General features: G+C 36.4%; 1 protein-coding gene across 2 annotated transcripts in view; it reads left to right on the top strand.

Annotated features, from left to right (window-relative positions):
- The window catches only part of Nufip1 (nuclear FMR1 interacting protein 1), a 31,521-nt gene that overhangs the window by 3,286 nt on the left and 14,171 nt on the right, over positions 1-14,064 (top strand). The window contains exons 3-6 of one of the 2 annotated variants that reach the window (XM_042685457.1): positions 2,150-2,248; positions 2,954-3,016; positions 3,631-3,707; positions 13,389-13,481. In XM_042685457.1, coding sequence (XP_042541391.1) covers positions 2,150-2,248; positions 2,954-3,016; positions 3,631-3,707; positions 13,389-13,481 — 332 coding nt within the window. Of the gene's footprint in view, positions 1-2,146; positions 2,249-2,953; positions 3,017-3,630; positions 3,708-13,388; positions 13,482-14,064 lie in introns of both variants that reach the window. The other variant, XM_042685456.1, reaches the window with a different exon arrangement.

The raw sequence follows: 14,064 nt of genomic DNA, 5'->3' as shown, positions 1-14,064 counted from the left end.
GAACTTTGGTTCTCATATTATTGTGTCATATTTTTTAAGTGTCTTTGTTAGTGAGATATTGGAGCTCTACTATAGTTGGATTTAAAATAACTTTTTTGTTATTATAAAGGTGATATACAGAGGAGTTACAGTTATATCAGTATAATAAGATTTTTTAAGGGTCTTAGCTAGAAAAGAAAAACTTAAGGGCTGGGAAGGTGGCTCAGTGGTAGAGCGCTTGCCTTGCATGCATGAGGACCTGGGTTCGATTCCTCAGCACATAAGCAAGAAGAAAAAAGCCGAAGTGGCGTTGTGGCTCAAGTGGTAGAGCACTAGCCTTGAGCTGAAGAGATGAGGGACAGTGCCCAGGCCTAGAGTTCAGGCCCCACGACCGGACCCCCTCCCCCCCCCCCAAAAAAAAGAAAAGAAAAACAAAATCATTTTGAGCAATTGGAAAAAAGAAAACATTAGCTGTTTCAATACGAATCAGGAATAAAAATAGTTGAGAACTATGATTACAAATAAATGTAAATCTTATTAAATTCTGATAAGTTTTTAAAATCAGTAGCACATTGGGAGGTGAGGGATGAGATTCTGGAAGGTAGAAGTCTAAGTTTTTTCTTAATACAGCATGGACTTAGATCAAACTATAATGAAACAGACCATTTATTTTCCATTATTGTTTTTTGCTTTTTAACATAGAAGGGTCTTATAGGAACATATATCTCTGTAGCAAAAAAAAAAAAAGCAATTTTTCTGTTTCTTTTTTTGTGTTAAATTCAGGTAAAATTAAATGTAGTGTTTCTACTTGAAATAGTTTATATTTAGTCTTATTGTGCACAAAAAGTGAAATTCAGACTTTTTTGTATTACAGTTATGTTTGTTGTTTATCTTAATTGATTGCTATCAGTTCTTTTTTAATAGAATTTGTCATGTTTGTGAAAATTTTTGTTTGTTTGTTTTTGTGTGTGTTGTTCCTGGGGCTTGAACTCAGGGCCTGGGCACTATCCTTGATCTTTTTTGCTCTGCGTTAGTGCACTACCTCCTGAACCCAGGGTTCTACTACTTCTTTTTTGTTGGCTAATCGGAGATAAGAGTCTGATGGACTTTTCTGCCTAGCAGGCTTTAAACCTCAGTGCTCAGATCTCAACTTCTTGAATAGCTAGGATAACAGGCATGAGCCACTGGGGCCTGGCATGAAAGTTTTTTGTTTTTGTTTTTGGTTTTGGTTTTTTTTTGTGTTGAATACTCTTGATTATGCTTCACAAATCTAAAACTGTTTAAATAGACTGCCTTTATTCAAGTTACGCTTATATACCTAGATCTTTCAAATTTGAAGTGTACAGTATACATAATAAATATTATTAGTTTAGAATTAGTTGAATGCATAGAGTTGATGTTCTTCATTTTGACATAAAAAGTTGAATAGCTTGAAAAACAATTTATATTAACAATTGGTATATATGTAGCTTATTAACAATCTTTATATTAAAAAGTAAGAAACCACTTTCTATATAGTATGCAGTCTAGTAATAATTTGTTTTATGTTTATGAAAATAGCAAATTGTGAATTTTTAACAAAATAATTTTATTTATACCTGGTTTATGCTGTTACTTTGCCAAAAATAAACAGAATCCATCGTTTAAAAAAACAGAACCAGTTATTTATTCCAAAGATCCTAATACACTGGGGGTTGGATTTTAAAAAACTATATATATATATATATATATATATAAATATATATATATATATATTTGTAAAGGTGATATATAGAGTATTACCATTACATAAGTCAGGTAATGATTATATTTCCCTTTGAACTATGTCATCCTTTCCCTGTCTCTCTCCATTTTTGCCTCCCATCCCCACCCACAAGTTGTATCGTTCATTTTCCACATAGTGTCTAGTGAGTACCACTATTGTATTCAGTCTTTGTCCCATTTTTTCTGTACCTCCCCTTAACTTCCCAAGGAAAAATAAATAAGCAAGCAAAAGGAAAAGATAACAAAAACAGTAGCAACAACAAAAATCTTGGAAATATAATTAGAGGTTTCTTCCACATATAAAGGGTATATGAAAATAAAATGTGTTTCTAGAAGGAGAGTTATGTTTTTATTGTTGACCAAAGTTTTTACCAAGAGTCTAATCCTTGTTTGTTTTTCTTAGCAGAAAAGAAAGGAACCAGTTTTTCACTTTTTTTGTGATACTTGTGATCGTGGTTTTAAAAATCAAGAAAAGTATGATACCCACATGTCTGAACATACAAAAGTAGGTATTCTTGCTTCTCTTGAAATTCTCAGCTTTCCTTACAGGTTTATAGTTTTCATAGAAATATTTGATGATTTGACCAATGGGAACAAGCCTGGGATTTGGATTTTGAGGGTGGGGACCCACTGCTCTTGGGAAAAGTAAGATGGCAGCAAAAAAGAACAATCTGACAGCTCTTTGTATGTGTGCACCTTTGCTGCTAGGTAAGAGTATTACTTCTCTTCTCATACTCTCTGCCTCTTTGTGAGTTCATTCCCTGTAAGGCTTCCTTGACTATACCCATTCTGTAATTAACTCATCCCTCTTAAGGATGATACAAATTTTAAATATTGGAGTACTCCTATAATCCTAGCACTCAGGAAGCTGAGTTGGAGGCTCATGAGTTCAAGGTCAACCTGGGCTATTTAGCAAGACCCTGTTTTAAGAAAAATGTTAAAGTTAAAAAAAACTGAAAACATTTTACATGGTGCTGATCTGTGCTTTCATTCCAATGGAGAAACAAATGAGGTGTATTACTGTGCTGTTGACAGTGAAAATATCTTACCTTTCTAAATATGGCTCTGTTTTGGTGCAATCTTTGTTATTAAGTGATGATACCATAAAGATGGAAAAACTGTGTACATGACAACTTACCTTTGTATGAACAGTTGGCAAATTTAATGTGGGAAACCTTAAATTGTCTTTTTTTAAAAAAAACTCTTGCAGTGTCCTGAGGCAGATTGCTCTTTTAGTGCACATGAGAAGATTGTACAGTTCCACTGGAGAAATGTAAGTTTTTATGTTTTTTTAAAACTTTTTTTGATACATGCTCTTCTTATTTTATTGATGTATTACCTTCACAATTCTTCATTTGTGCAGACTAATAGCACTAATGGAGTACTTTGTAAGGGAGTTTCACATCTTACTTAATCTTATCCTCATAAAGAACTATGCCAGGTATGTCAATAGCTCCATTTAATAGGTTAAAAACAAATGATTTGTCTAAGGTATCAAGATTGATTCTTTCACTGGAGTTTCTTGACTCTAAATTCTGTGTTACGCTACTTGAAATTGTCATGTCTACTCACTGTTTTAACTTTCACCCTCAAATTTGGCTGTAAGTCACTCATTTCAGTATTCACTGTAAGTCAGAAAAAATAATTTAGTCATTTCCTATATCTAAAATTAGGTTACTCCTATTCCCTTATCAGTAGCATTAAGCTAAATACATGAGAAATCACTCCTTTTCCTTTAAAGGAATAATCATAATATGCTTGGAAAATACGGGCTTCTTAGTCTAAAATTCTTTTTCTGCTTGTAAATTTCTTGTTGGCTTCAAAGTCATCCACATAATCTAGAGCATACACTATACTTCCTGATGTTCAGTAGGCTTTTTCCCCTAGATGCATGCTCCTGGGATGAAGAAGATCAAGTTAGACACACCAGAGGAGATTGCAAGGTGGAGAGAAGAAAGAAGAAAGTGAGTAAAGAGCTGAGAGACAGTAACTTTCTTTGACTGTGGCAAATAATGACAGTCTCATCCTAATGTAAAATACCAAAAGGGAAATTTGAAATTGATCTTTTATAATGTTGTGATCATTCAACTGGAAATTATTGGTGCTGATTTTTTTTTTGTTCTTCAGAATTGGTACATAGTGACATTTAGAAAATTGCTACTTGATTATTTAAAAATACAATTTTATTATTATTGTTGTTGTTATTAAGTAGTTGTACAAAGGGGTTACAATTCCATAAGTCAAGTTATAAGTACAGTCCATCATGGTCAGTGTCAACCCTTTCACTACTCTCCCTCATTTTCTTCCTCCTGTCCCTACCATCAAATTACGCAGTTCATTCTTCACATAATGTACATTGAATATAATGACTACATTTGCTCACTCTTCCTCTCTCCACTCCTGTGAACCCCCCTTTTCCCAACACCCCAAAAACATGTTTCTACTTCCTATTATTTGTTTTGATAAACAATACTTTATTCAGGGAAGTTAGGCCTTTGGATACCTTTCAAGTATAACCACCTTTAGTCAGTTTGTGTGTAAATGCATTGAGCCCTTGTATATGTTATCATGCATTAAAAATATAATTTTTATTGGAGGAAGTTCTATGGTACTATGGCACAGGACTGTAAGCTGCATGGCGTGGGAGCTTTGAGTGTAGCTTTTGGGAGAGTTAATAGGAACTCTTATTTAAATGACATCTATTGTAATGCTATTATATTTTATTTTTTGAGGGGAGCTAGTATATGCTGCTCACTTGATGTTTAGTGACTGACACAGTAATGGGTTAGGTAATATTATTTAAAGATGTATTGTTTACGTAGGTGCTGGTGGCTCATGTCTATAATCCTAACTACTCAGGAAGCTGAGATCTGAGTATCATGGTTGTAAGCTAGCTGGGTAGAAAAATCCATGAGACTTTATCTCCAGTTAACAAGTAAGGAAAAAAACAAAACAAACTGGAACTGGAGCTGTGGCTCAAGTGGAAGAGTACTAGTCTTGAACACAAAAGCTCGGGGACCAGTGCCTAGGCCCAGAGATCAAGTCCTGGGACGGCCAGAAAGTATAATTGTTTACTGTTTATTCATTCATTTTTATTTTTGACACAAAATTGTCAAATGACTGTTATATGCTGGTCATATAACAAATTCTGTTCCCTATAGAGCAGTGAACAAGATTGTAGCAGTCACCTGGCTTATTACTATCTTCTTATTCTTCATTTCTCCTATTACAGCCTTACCAGAGTGCCTGTCTGTAACAAAAAGAACTTGTACCTTTCTTCACTGAGAAAATCTTGCTAAGAAAAGAAAATGTCAACTGAACTAACTGTTGTTAGCGATAATTGGTTTAAACTCTGGTTCAAGTATGTAGATTATCTGCCAGTCCCTGAATCAAATTTAACCTTTTCTATAAATACATAGCTTTTTAATGCAACCTCAGCATTTTTCATATATGGTAATTGGCATAGATTTAGATGTCTGTGGTTCTGCTGAATTTTATATGGTATTTAAAATTTACCATATGAATATATATATATATATATATATATATATATATTTGTCCATTGAATTACTGTTAAAGAGTGAATTATGTGAAAAGAAGACTCAGCTTGCACAATGATAAGGATGGCTGTAGGTTCCAACTTGGAAGGCAAAGTTTGGACCACAAAATAGTTTAGTGGAAAATTTTCATTCATTGGATACAAAGCTCCTTACTTCCCATGATGCTTCTTTACAGGTCCCTTTTTTTCCCCTGAAGTCACTACTCCCCAACTATCTTGTTTTTTTTTTTTTGCCAGTCGTGGGACCTGAACTCTGGGCCTGTGCACTGTCCCTCAGCACTTCAGCTCAAGGCTAGTGCTCTACCACTTGAGCCACAGCGCCACCTCTGGCTTTTTCTGCTTATGTGGTGCTGAGGAATCGAACCCAGGGCCTCATGCATGCAAGGCAAGCGCTCTACCACTGAGCCATCTTCCCAGCCCCTCCCCAACTATCTTATTTGTTGTTTTTCTTTGCTTGCTTTTCGTTTTTGTTTTTATCTGTTTTTCTATCTTTTTCTTCCTAATTTGCACAGAGGAATAAACACAGAAGAAGAGTTTTAAAAAACTGTCAGTGATGGTATTGAAGATTGTTAGATGGGATGGAATTGTTCTGTTTACACTATTTTTTCTCTGCTACTTAGCTCTGACTTTGGTCAGTTAGAGGCTGTTGTGGTTCAGTGGTACTAATCCCATTTTTAACTTTAATTCTTCCTAGAGCACTGACAGTGGTCAGTAGTTAACAAATTCTGCATAATAACTAAGAAGTTGTATAAATAAATTTAATTCTTGTGAATCTCCCAAATTTCTAGTTCTCTTAAAGCAATAAGAAAGGTCGGAAATGAGTTTCATTTGCCAGTTGGATTTCTTATCTCTAGTGGGTATGGAAATTAAATAATTACATAAATGGGGAAATAAGACCAGTGTTGAATTAGTGTCTATGTAGCTATTGTGCTCTCCCAGACTCTTCCTCCCTTTCTCTTAGCCTATAAGAGGAAGAGGACCTCATCTAGGCTGGAAAGTTAGGGTTTCCTATGACAAAGGAGGATGAGGTAACAGAAGCCAGGAACAGAGGACAGACATTGGCATATTCAAGGAACTGTGAGTGTAGGTTAAGACAAGATAAAAGTGTCATAAAGTGGCACTTGGAATGGAGAAAACCTGGAAGAACACAGATAGTACTTGGTGGCTGATGCTTGTGAGGCTGAAGAAGAAAAGGATTTTTGAGGAGACTTCCAAGTTTCTTTCTAAGCCCTTCAGTGAAAGGTGGTACCTGAGATAGGGAACTCTGGAGGAGACAGGATTGTGAGGTACTGATTTTGGACACTTGAGTATGACAAGATCCTGAAATATCTATTAAAGACTGGCCTGCGTGTAGATTTTTTTTTTAACATCATGATAACTACAAATGTGGCAAAGAGTGAAAAGAGATGCAATGCTGAGCATTGCATCTTGAGTCTATGCTCCTTTAACTCTATTGAAAGGCCTACTAGAGTGTAAAAAGCAACAATGTGGCTAGGGGGGATCCAGAAAGGAGGAAGAAATGGGACTTTGGTGTATCATAGAAGCTACTGAAGAGGAAGAAGGTTGGCAGTGTGGATTGCTATGGAACGGTCAAATAAAACAAGACCAAAAGGACTGGCTTTGTGAAATACGTAGTGCTTCCTTGATGTGGATTCCAGGTGATTCCTTAGCCTTTGTCCTCAAGTTTTTTTTTTTTTTTTTTCCATATCTCTCTATTGCTTTCTTCAATTGTGGCACATTAGATGCTGCAGTGGAAGTATGTGTACTTTGAATCCGTTGAGTACCTTTTTACCTTCCCTTTTCCAGAGTCCCTCACTATGCAGCTTTAGCCTTTTAATTTCCTGGCTATCCTCTAGATTGTCAAGTTGGACATAACTTCTCATCCATCTATCCAGCTCTCACTGTCACTTCCAACTGGTCTGGACCAGTTAAGCCTTTCCATTCCTTAACTCTTTAACTTCTTTGATGTCAACCGCCTCTGTCACTCTCCCTGACTTGGCTCACTTCAGCCACTCTTGTCAGTATCTCAGCTCCCTCACTCATTGCCCTTCATCTTACCCACTTGGCCAAGTCTTAGTACTGGCTCAGTTGCTAGGTCCTGTTCCAGAAAACCACACCATTGATAGGTACCCTGCAAGTGAATATTCAGCAGTGTGATTTGACCTCAGGAATTGACTTGGCTAATGAGAAGCTTAGGCTTATTGTTTGTATTCATTGTTTTGTGGTAGAAAATCGAGTGTTCGGTCAGTGCTTACATGTTATACAGATGAATGTGTAGTATAAAATTTAAAAATAAATTTAAGCTGATTTTCTCTTAGTTAGCCAAAATGCTAATTAAAACAAAGTTCTTTAAAACTGATAATATTCAGTAGTGTGAGCTAAACTTCGCTATAACACACAAGATACTGTAACAGAGTATATGCTCTTAAACGTTCAACATCTTTTTACCTCCAGATTTCTGGTGTTTTTCACCTCAGTGTAGGGTCAGCCTCTAACTTTCAAGGCCATCCATGACAGTGGTTATTTCAGCATGTTTTCCTTATAGGAGCTTTTGGTCCTTGCCAGACTTGTTATTTATGATAACTCATATACTTCTAGAAAATCTTAACATTTTTCATCTTCAAATTCTACTCCTTCTTCTTTGCCCAGCAGAAATCTTGCTGTCTTTGGGGATGCATTTCTTCATCTCCCTAGAAGAATGTCTCCCATATTTTTGAATACTATATCTCTTCTCTGCTTAGCATAGATGTCTTTTATTGGTCTATCATTTTTTTCATTTGTTTTTATTCTGGAATAAATTGTCAGCCTTGAAGGTAATAAGACCATCTTTTACATGGTTGCTGTTGTGTCATAGATATGTGGGAGGCTTATTTTTTTTTTTGGGGGGGGGTCCGGTCGTGGGGCCTGAACTCTGGGTCTGGGCGCTGTCCCTCAGCTCTTCAGCTCAAGGCTAGCGCTCTACCACTTGAGCCACAGCGCCACTTCCAGCTTTTTTCTTTTTGCTTATGTGGTGCTGAGGAATTGAACCCAGGGCCTCAGGCATGCAAGGCAAGCGCTCTACCACTGAGCCGCCTTCCCAGCCCATGTGGGAGCTTATAAATGTTAATATATGTAAATAGTTGAATTATTATTATTTTTTTATTTTTATTTTTGCTGCTCCTCGGGCTTGAATTCAGGTGCTGGGTGCTATCCCTGAGCCTCTTTGTGCTTCAGTCTAGCACTCTACCACTTGAGCCACAGAGCTACTTCTGGCTTTTTCTGAGTAGTTTATTGAGATAAGACCCTCACGGACTTTGCTCATGCTGGTTTCAAATCATGATCCTCAGATCTCAGCTTCCTGAGTAGCTAGAATTACAGGCCTGAGCCATTGGTACTCAGTAACTATTGTGATTTTTCTTTTTAACATCAAAAGTCTCCTTATATAGAACAGACTACTAAGACAAACAAAATTGATGTCTATTTGAAAGCATTGTTTTCTGAAGTTGAAGGTGAACTCTGCTTTCCATGGTTCTATGCAACAAATAGTTAAAAGGAAATATTTCTACTAGCTTAAGAAATTTAAGCAGTATTATTACTGTGTGTGTTTATATAAAAACTCCTGATAGAAGATACATTTGATTTTCTGTTAGTAAGAAATATCAACTTTTGGGATGGGAAGGGGAAACAAAGGAGGAGGCTACAATGCTTGATAAGAAATGTATCATTATCTTGCCCATGTAATTGTAACCCCTCTGTACAGTATTTTCACAATAAAAAAAGAAATATCAACTTTTGAATGTATATTAGTGAAAATTATGATATCCTTTAATAACTTTTTGGTGTTAATTTAGCTTGAAAATTGGAAGCAAATGTTTTGTATTTTTAAAAGCAAACTTTTGCTGTCTATGGCTAAGGTCATGAAGACTAGACAAGAATAGATTTGGGAGGTAGAAGCAGAAGCCAGTGGTCAGACAAAAGTTAGCAATATCTACCCAATTAAAACAAAATTCCCTGGCTGGGAAGGTGGCTCAATGCTTGCATGAAGCCCTGGGTTCTATTCCTCAGCACCACATAAGCAGAAAAAGCAAGAAGTGGTGCTGTGGCTCCAGTGGTTAAGTGTTCTAGCCTTGAGCTGAAGAGCTCAGGGACCGTGCCTAGGCCAAGTTCAGGCCCCATGACCGACCAAAGAAAAAGCAACAAAATTCCCCCAGCCTTTGCAAACTGTAAAACTTTCTTTTAACAACCGGCCAAAAACGAAACAAGTGGGAGGTACAAATGCTATATTGGCATTGAGGAAAATGTAGTAGAGGTTGGTTTCTATAGACTGGCTTTCAGAAAGTAGACCATACTTCACAGTATGACCACTAGGCGGCATGATTTTGTAATATTTTTCAATATTCACTTTAGCTCAGGAAATCCATTTGATTTGTATCCCAAATTCATTCAAACTAAAGAACAGAGGCTGCCTCCTCTTTAATAATGCAACATCTTTTTGAAGTTCAGAAAGACTTGAAAAATAGTGGCATAGCTGTGTTAAAGCAGTTGTGTTTTGGTGAGAATAAAAAGGATTTGTAGTTACAGAAGATTGGTCTAGAAGAAAAGTCAATGAATGGGTAATCATTTGAGAATGAGGAGCAAATCATAGTAGGATGGAATATGTGGAGATAATGGTTGGCACAGTTTTGTTGTACTTAAGGGTAGTCACTTAAGACATTGTTAGCTAGAGGGGATAAGAAATGAAGAAGAGAAAAAGGTTTGGTGTCAGGACTTATCCCTCATGATAGAGGAAAGATAGAAGTATGGGGAGGAAAGTGATGTTAGATCAAAATACAGAGAAGCATGATGTGAAATATCCTCTGTTAGAAGTCTTAACATCCATTCTCTAACAGGAAATATTGAGGTAAGTTTTATCTGTATATAATTATGCAATATAAGATATAACTTGAAGTTTTTCTCTAGAGTCTTAATATTTCAAAGAGTATTTTATTAGCCTGAACTATATGCTCTTTATTCTTCCTCACTCATTATTTTAATTTTTTAGTTGCAAACCTTAACTATATAAGGAGGGATTTCACTATGATATTCCCAGGCAGGTATACAATGTATATACCCCTGCTGTGGTCTTCCCCTTCCTAATACAGTTTCAACAGATTTCATTGTTTCATTTTTATACATATTGACAATCTATTTTGACCATATTCATACTCTTTCACCCAAAGATAAAGTGACTCTGTTTCCAAGGGCTTTTGTGTTTGTTTTGTATGTGCCAGTACTGTGGTCTCACAATCTCTTGGCTTTCTTGCTCGCTGTTGGCTTTCTGCCACTCAAGGCGCTTCTCCTTTTCCTTACTCTTCCTGCCGGCCCCCCCCCCCCCCCCCCCCCCCCCCCCCCCCCCGTCGTGGGGCCTGAACTCTGGGCCTGGGCGCTGTCCCTCAGCTCTTCAGCTCAAGGCTAGCACTCTACCACTTGAGCCACAGCGCCATTTCCGGCTTTTCTCTTTTTGCTTATGTGGGGCTGAGGAATTGAGCATGCAAGGCAAGTGCTCTACCACTGAGCCACCTTCCCAGCCCCCCTATTCCTTACTCATATTTCAGTTTTATGTTGGTGAAGAGGGGCTCCTGATTATAGGTGTGTATATAAATAGGTCTGGTATTTCTGATTCCCTTTCTGAAGAAGAATTTTGTTTTCTAGTATATTTATTTTTCTCTATTTTTTAGTCTCCAGGTTCTGTATAAATGATAATAATATAAATTTGGAAGAGGATTTGACTGATTTCAAAGCTGAAACTTAAAATCTTGCAATTTTGGAAGGAAAATTAAGAGATTTCTTACCTGCAGGAGCATGATCATTTAATCTACCAGAAAGAGAACATTTGCTATTTTTTTTAAAAAAAGACTTCTTCCAAAGGAGTTTCTCCAAGACTTTGGTGTGTTATTTAGAAAATCCCTTTATATGTTGCCTAAAATCCATTTACTATTAAAAAATGTTTAAATCCTTTATATTGAAAAGCACATATGTAATATCTGCCTACTTCTATATGATAAAGTCAAACATTGTGAAATATCAAATCATACTGTTTAATCTGTGGTTCACCATGTTAATAGATTGCAAGATTCAGAACAATAATAGTAAAAAAAACTGTTAGGATGGACATGTAAGCTTGAGATTGTGAAGGAACCTGAGTGCCTCTTTACATTCCATGCCCACCACTGTGGGGCTGGCTAAAATGATTACTTCTTTTGTCATCATTTCTACTTCCACATGTTCTGTCTTTAGATTGAGAACAGCTGGCTACCATCTTTCCTTTAAGACTTATTTTATTGTCACTTCTCATCCTCTTTAAGAGGCTGCAAATAGTTCTTTCATCTTTATTCAGAGGTTTTATTTTTCACCCTTTTAATCATCTTTGAGACTCTTCTGAATCTCTTCCAAGTATTTTCCTTGTCATTTCATTTCCATCACATTGACGCAGTGCTCTGAGAATATCTGGCCACTTTGAGTATCACAAAGCTTTTCACACTTGTACTAGAGTCAGAGTCCACTTCATACACCCTTAGATTATATTTGTTTTTAGAAGCATAGCTGTATGTTATTGGCCAGCTATCAGATTTTTTTTTTTTATCTTGTATGACCTTGATCCTTTCCTTTTAGGTTTATTTGTAGCTTGAACATTCATCATCTTTTGTTTATAGAGGTGGTTTTTCTTGGCTGGGTATATTGCCTTTCACTGTCCTTATTGAAATTCATTGCCTTTTTCCTGATTACTTCACCACTACCCAATGTCATTTCCTTTCTTCTCTTCCAGATTGGCTAACTCACGGGCTTCATATTGTCTGTGTTATTCAAGCTAGTGATGTAGTTTATTGTTTTTGTTTTAGAGGTGAATCTGGAGAAGTGTCCTAGAAACAATGGCAGAACACAGTTTGTTAATGTTTCTCAAACTTTCCTCTGATGACTAGTCAGGCTGAATAGTGAGACTGGTGTTCTCTCCTTTCATGTTTTACCTCCAGAGGTTGATCTCTCTTATCAGAGTTTAGGCCTGCATCTCCTTACATCTGTGCTACAAAACAAAGAAAGCAATTTATATTGCACATTATCATCAGATTTAATCTTTTTTTTTTTTGGCTGTCATGGGGCTTGAATTCAGGGCCTGGGCACTGTATATGAACTTGTTTTGGCTCAAGGCTAGTGCTCTACCACTTGAGCCACAATGCTCCTTCAGACTTTTTTTTTCTTCTGTTTATGTGGTACTGAGGAATCGAACCCGAGGCTTCATGCATGCTAGGCAAGCTCTACCCCTAGCCCCTAGCCACCTTCCCAGCCCCAGATTTAATCTTAATCATAGTCTTGTACATGTCTCTCTGCTTATAACTTTTTATCGCTTCCCTTTACCTGCTGAATTATATACAAACTTTCTCAGATGAGAAAGTATCTCACAAGGCACATTTTGGCCAGAACCTCTCTTTCTGTGCCATCATCTATAAATGTATTTCATACATAATTACAAATATGTGTGAATATCACACTTTCTGTGGTCTTGGTTTGTTTGCATTATTTTTTCTATTTAGATCACTGAAGCTTGCTTTCTATCTTAATAAGTCAATGCAAGACCAATGTCCTTCATATTTCTTTCTTTCTGGATTTTTCCATTTTGAAAATCTTTCTTTTCTACCCACCCCAACTCTATACTCTTGAGTATTTATATTGTTAATATTTTTGTTCTAGTTATAGCTGTTTATCTGCTTTTCTTGCCCTTCCTGGTATATCATATTTTGAGAACTATCTCGGTGACTTTGAGGAAACCCAGCATGCATTTGCAAAAGTTACTCAATAGACTTGTTATTTCTTCAAGTATGTTAGGGTACTTGCCAACTAGATTTTATCGGTTTGAACATATTATATGACATATTTTATTTCAATTCTAACATAATCTGATCTGGTAAAGCTTATCTGTTGTAAACTAGTAGCACTTTATAATGAGGTAATATTGGTTTTTTAACAAAAATTGCTAAATTTAGTTACTAGATTGTTAGCAACTATTAGTTGCTAGGTAGCTTAAAGCTTTACACAAAAAACCCTTTTATAATTAACTTCCATTATTTTCTAGAAACTACCCAACTCTGTCCAATATTGAAAGGAAGAAAAAGCTAAAACTTGAGAAGGAGAAGAGAGGAGAAGTATTAATGACAACACAGTATGGGTAAGTTTTATAAAACTTCACTCTCAAGGTGTGATATACTTTTATGAGTAAGTAAAGGAACAGAAATCAAGGACTTAAAGTTTCTTTCTTTTTTCTTTTTCTTTTGTGTTAGTCCTGGGGCTTGAACTCAGGGCCTGGCCACTGTCCCTGAGCTTCTTTTCTCAAGGCTGGCACTTTACCACTTGAGCCACAGCACCACTTCTAGCTTTTTCTGTTTATGTGGTAATGAGCAGTAGAACCCAGGGCTTTATGCATGCTATGCAAACACTACAACTAAGCCACATTCCCAGCCCTTACCATTTCTTCATTCTCAGTTCTGAATCCTTTGCATCTGTAACATTTTCACTTTAAAGAAAGTTTAATTATAGCTTAAGATGAGTATTATCTTGTATTCATAGGAGTTCTTTTTTTTTTTTTTTAAGATAAAGTTCCTTGAACCTTTGTCTCTCAGCTGAATTGTCTCCTCCTTCCAGAGGTTTTCAGTCTGTATAGCACATGGCTGAGTCTTTTTTCCCTCATTTTCTGACACTATTCTGCATCTTGCTTTCTTCAACACTGAAAATTTGACTTGGTGATTGCCCCA

Source organism: Dipodomys spectabilis, unplaced genomic scaffold, assembly GCF_019054845.1.
Source record: "Dipodomys spectabilis isolate Male_0828 unplaced genomic scaffold, ASM1905484v1 ptg000095l, whole genome shotgun sequence".
Lineage (NCBI taxonomy): Eukaryota > Metazoa > Chordata > Mammalia > Rodentia > Heteromyidae > Dipodomys > Dipodomys spectabilis.
This window is presented reverse-complemented; position numbering and strand designations above follow the sequence as displayed.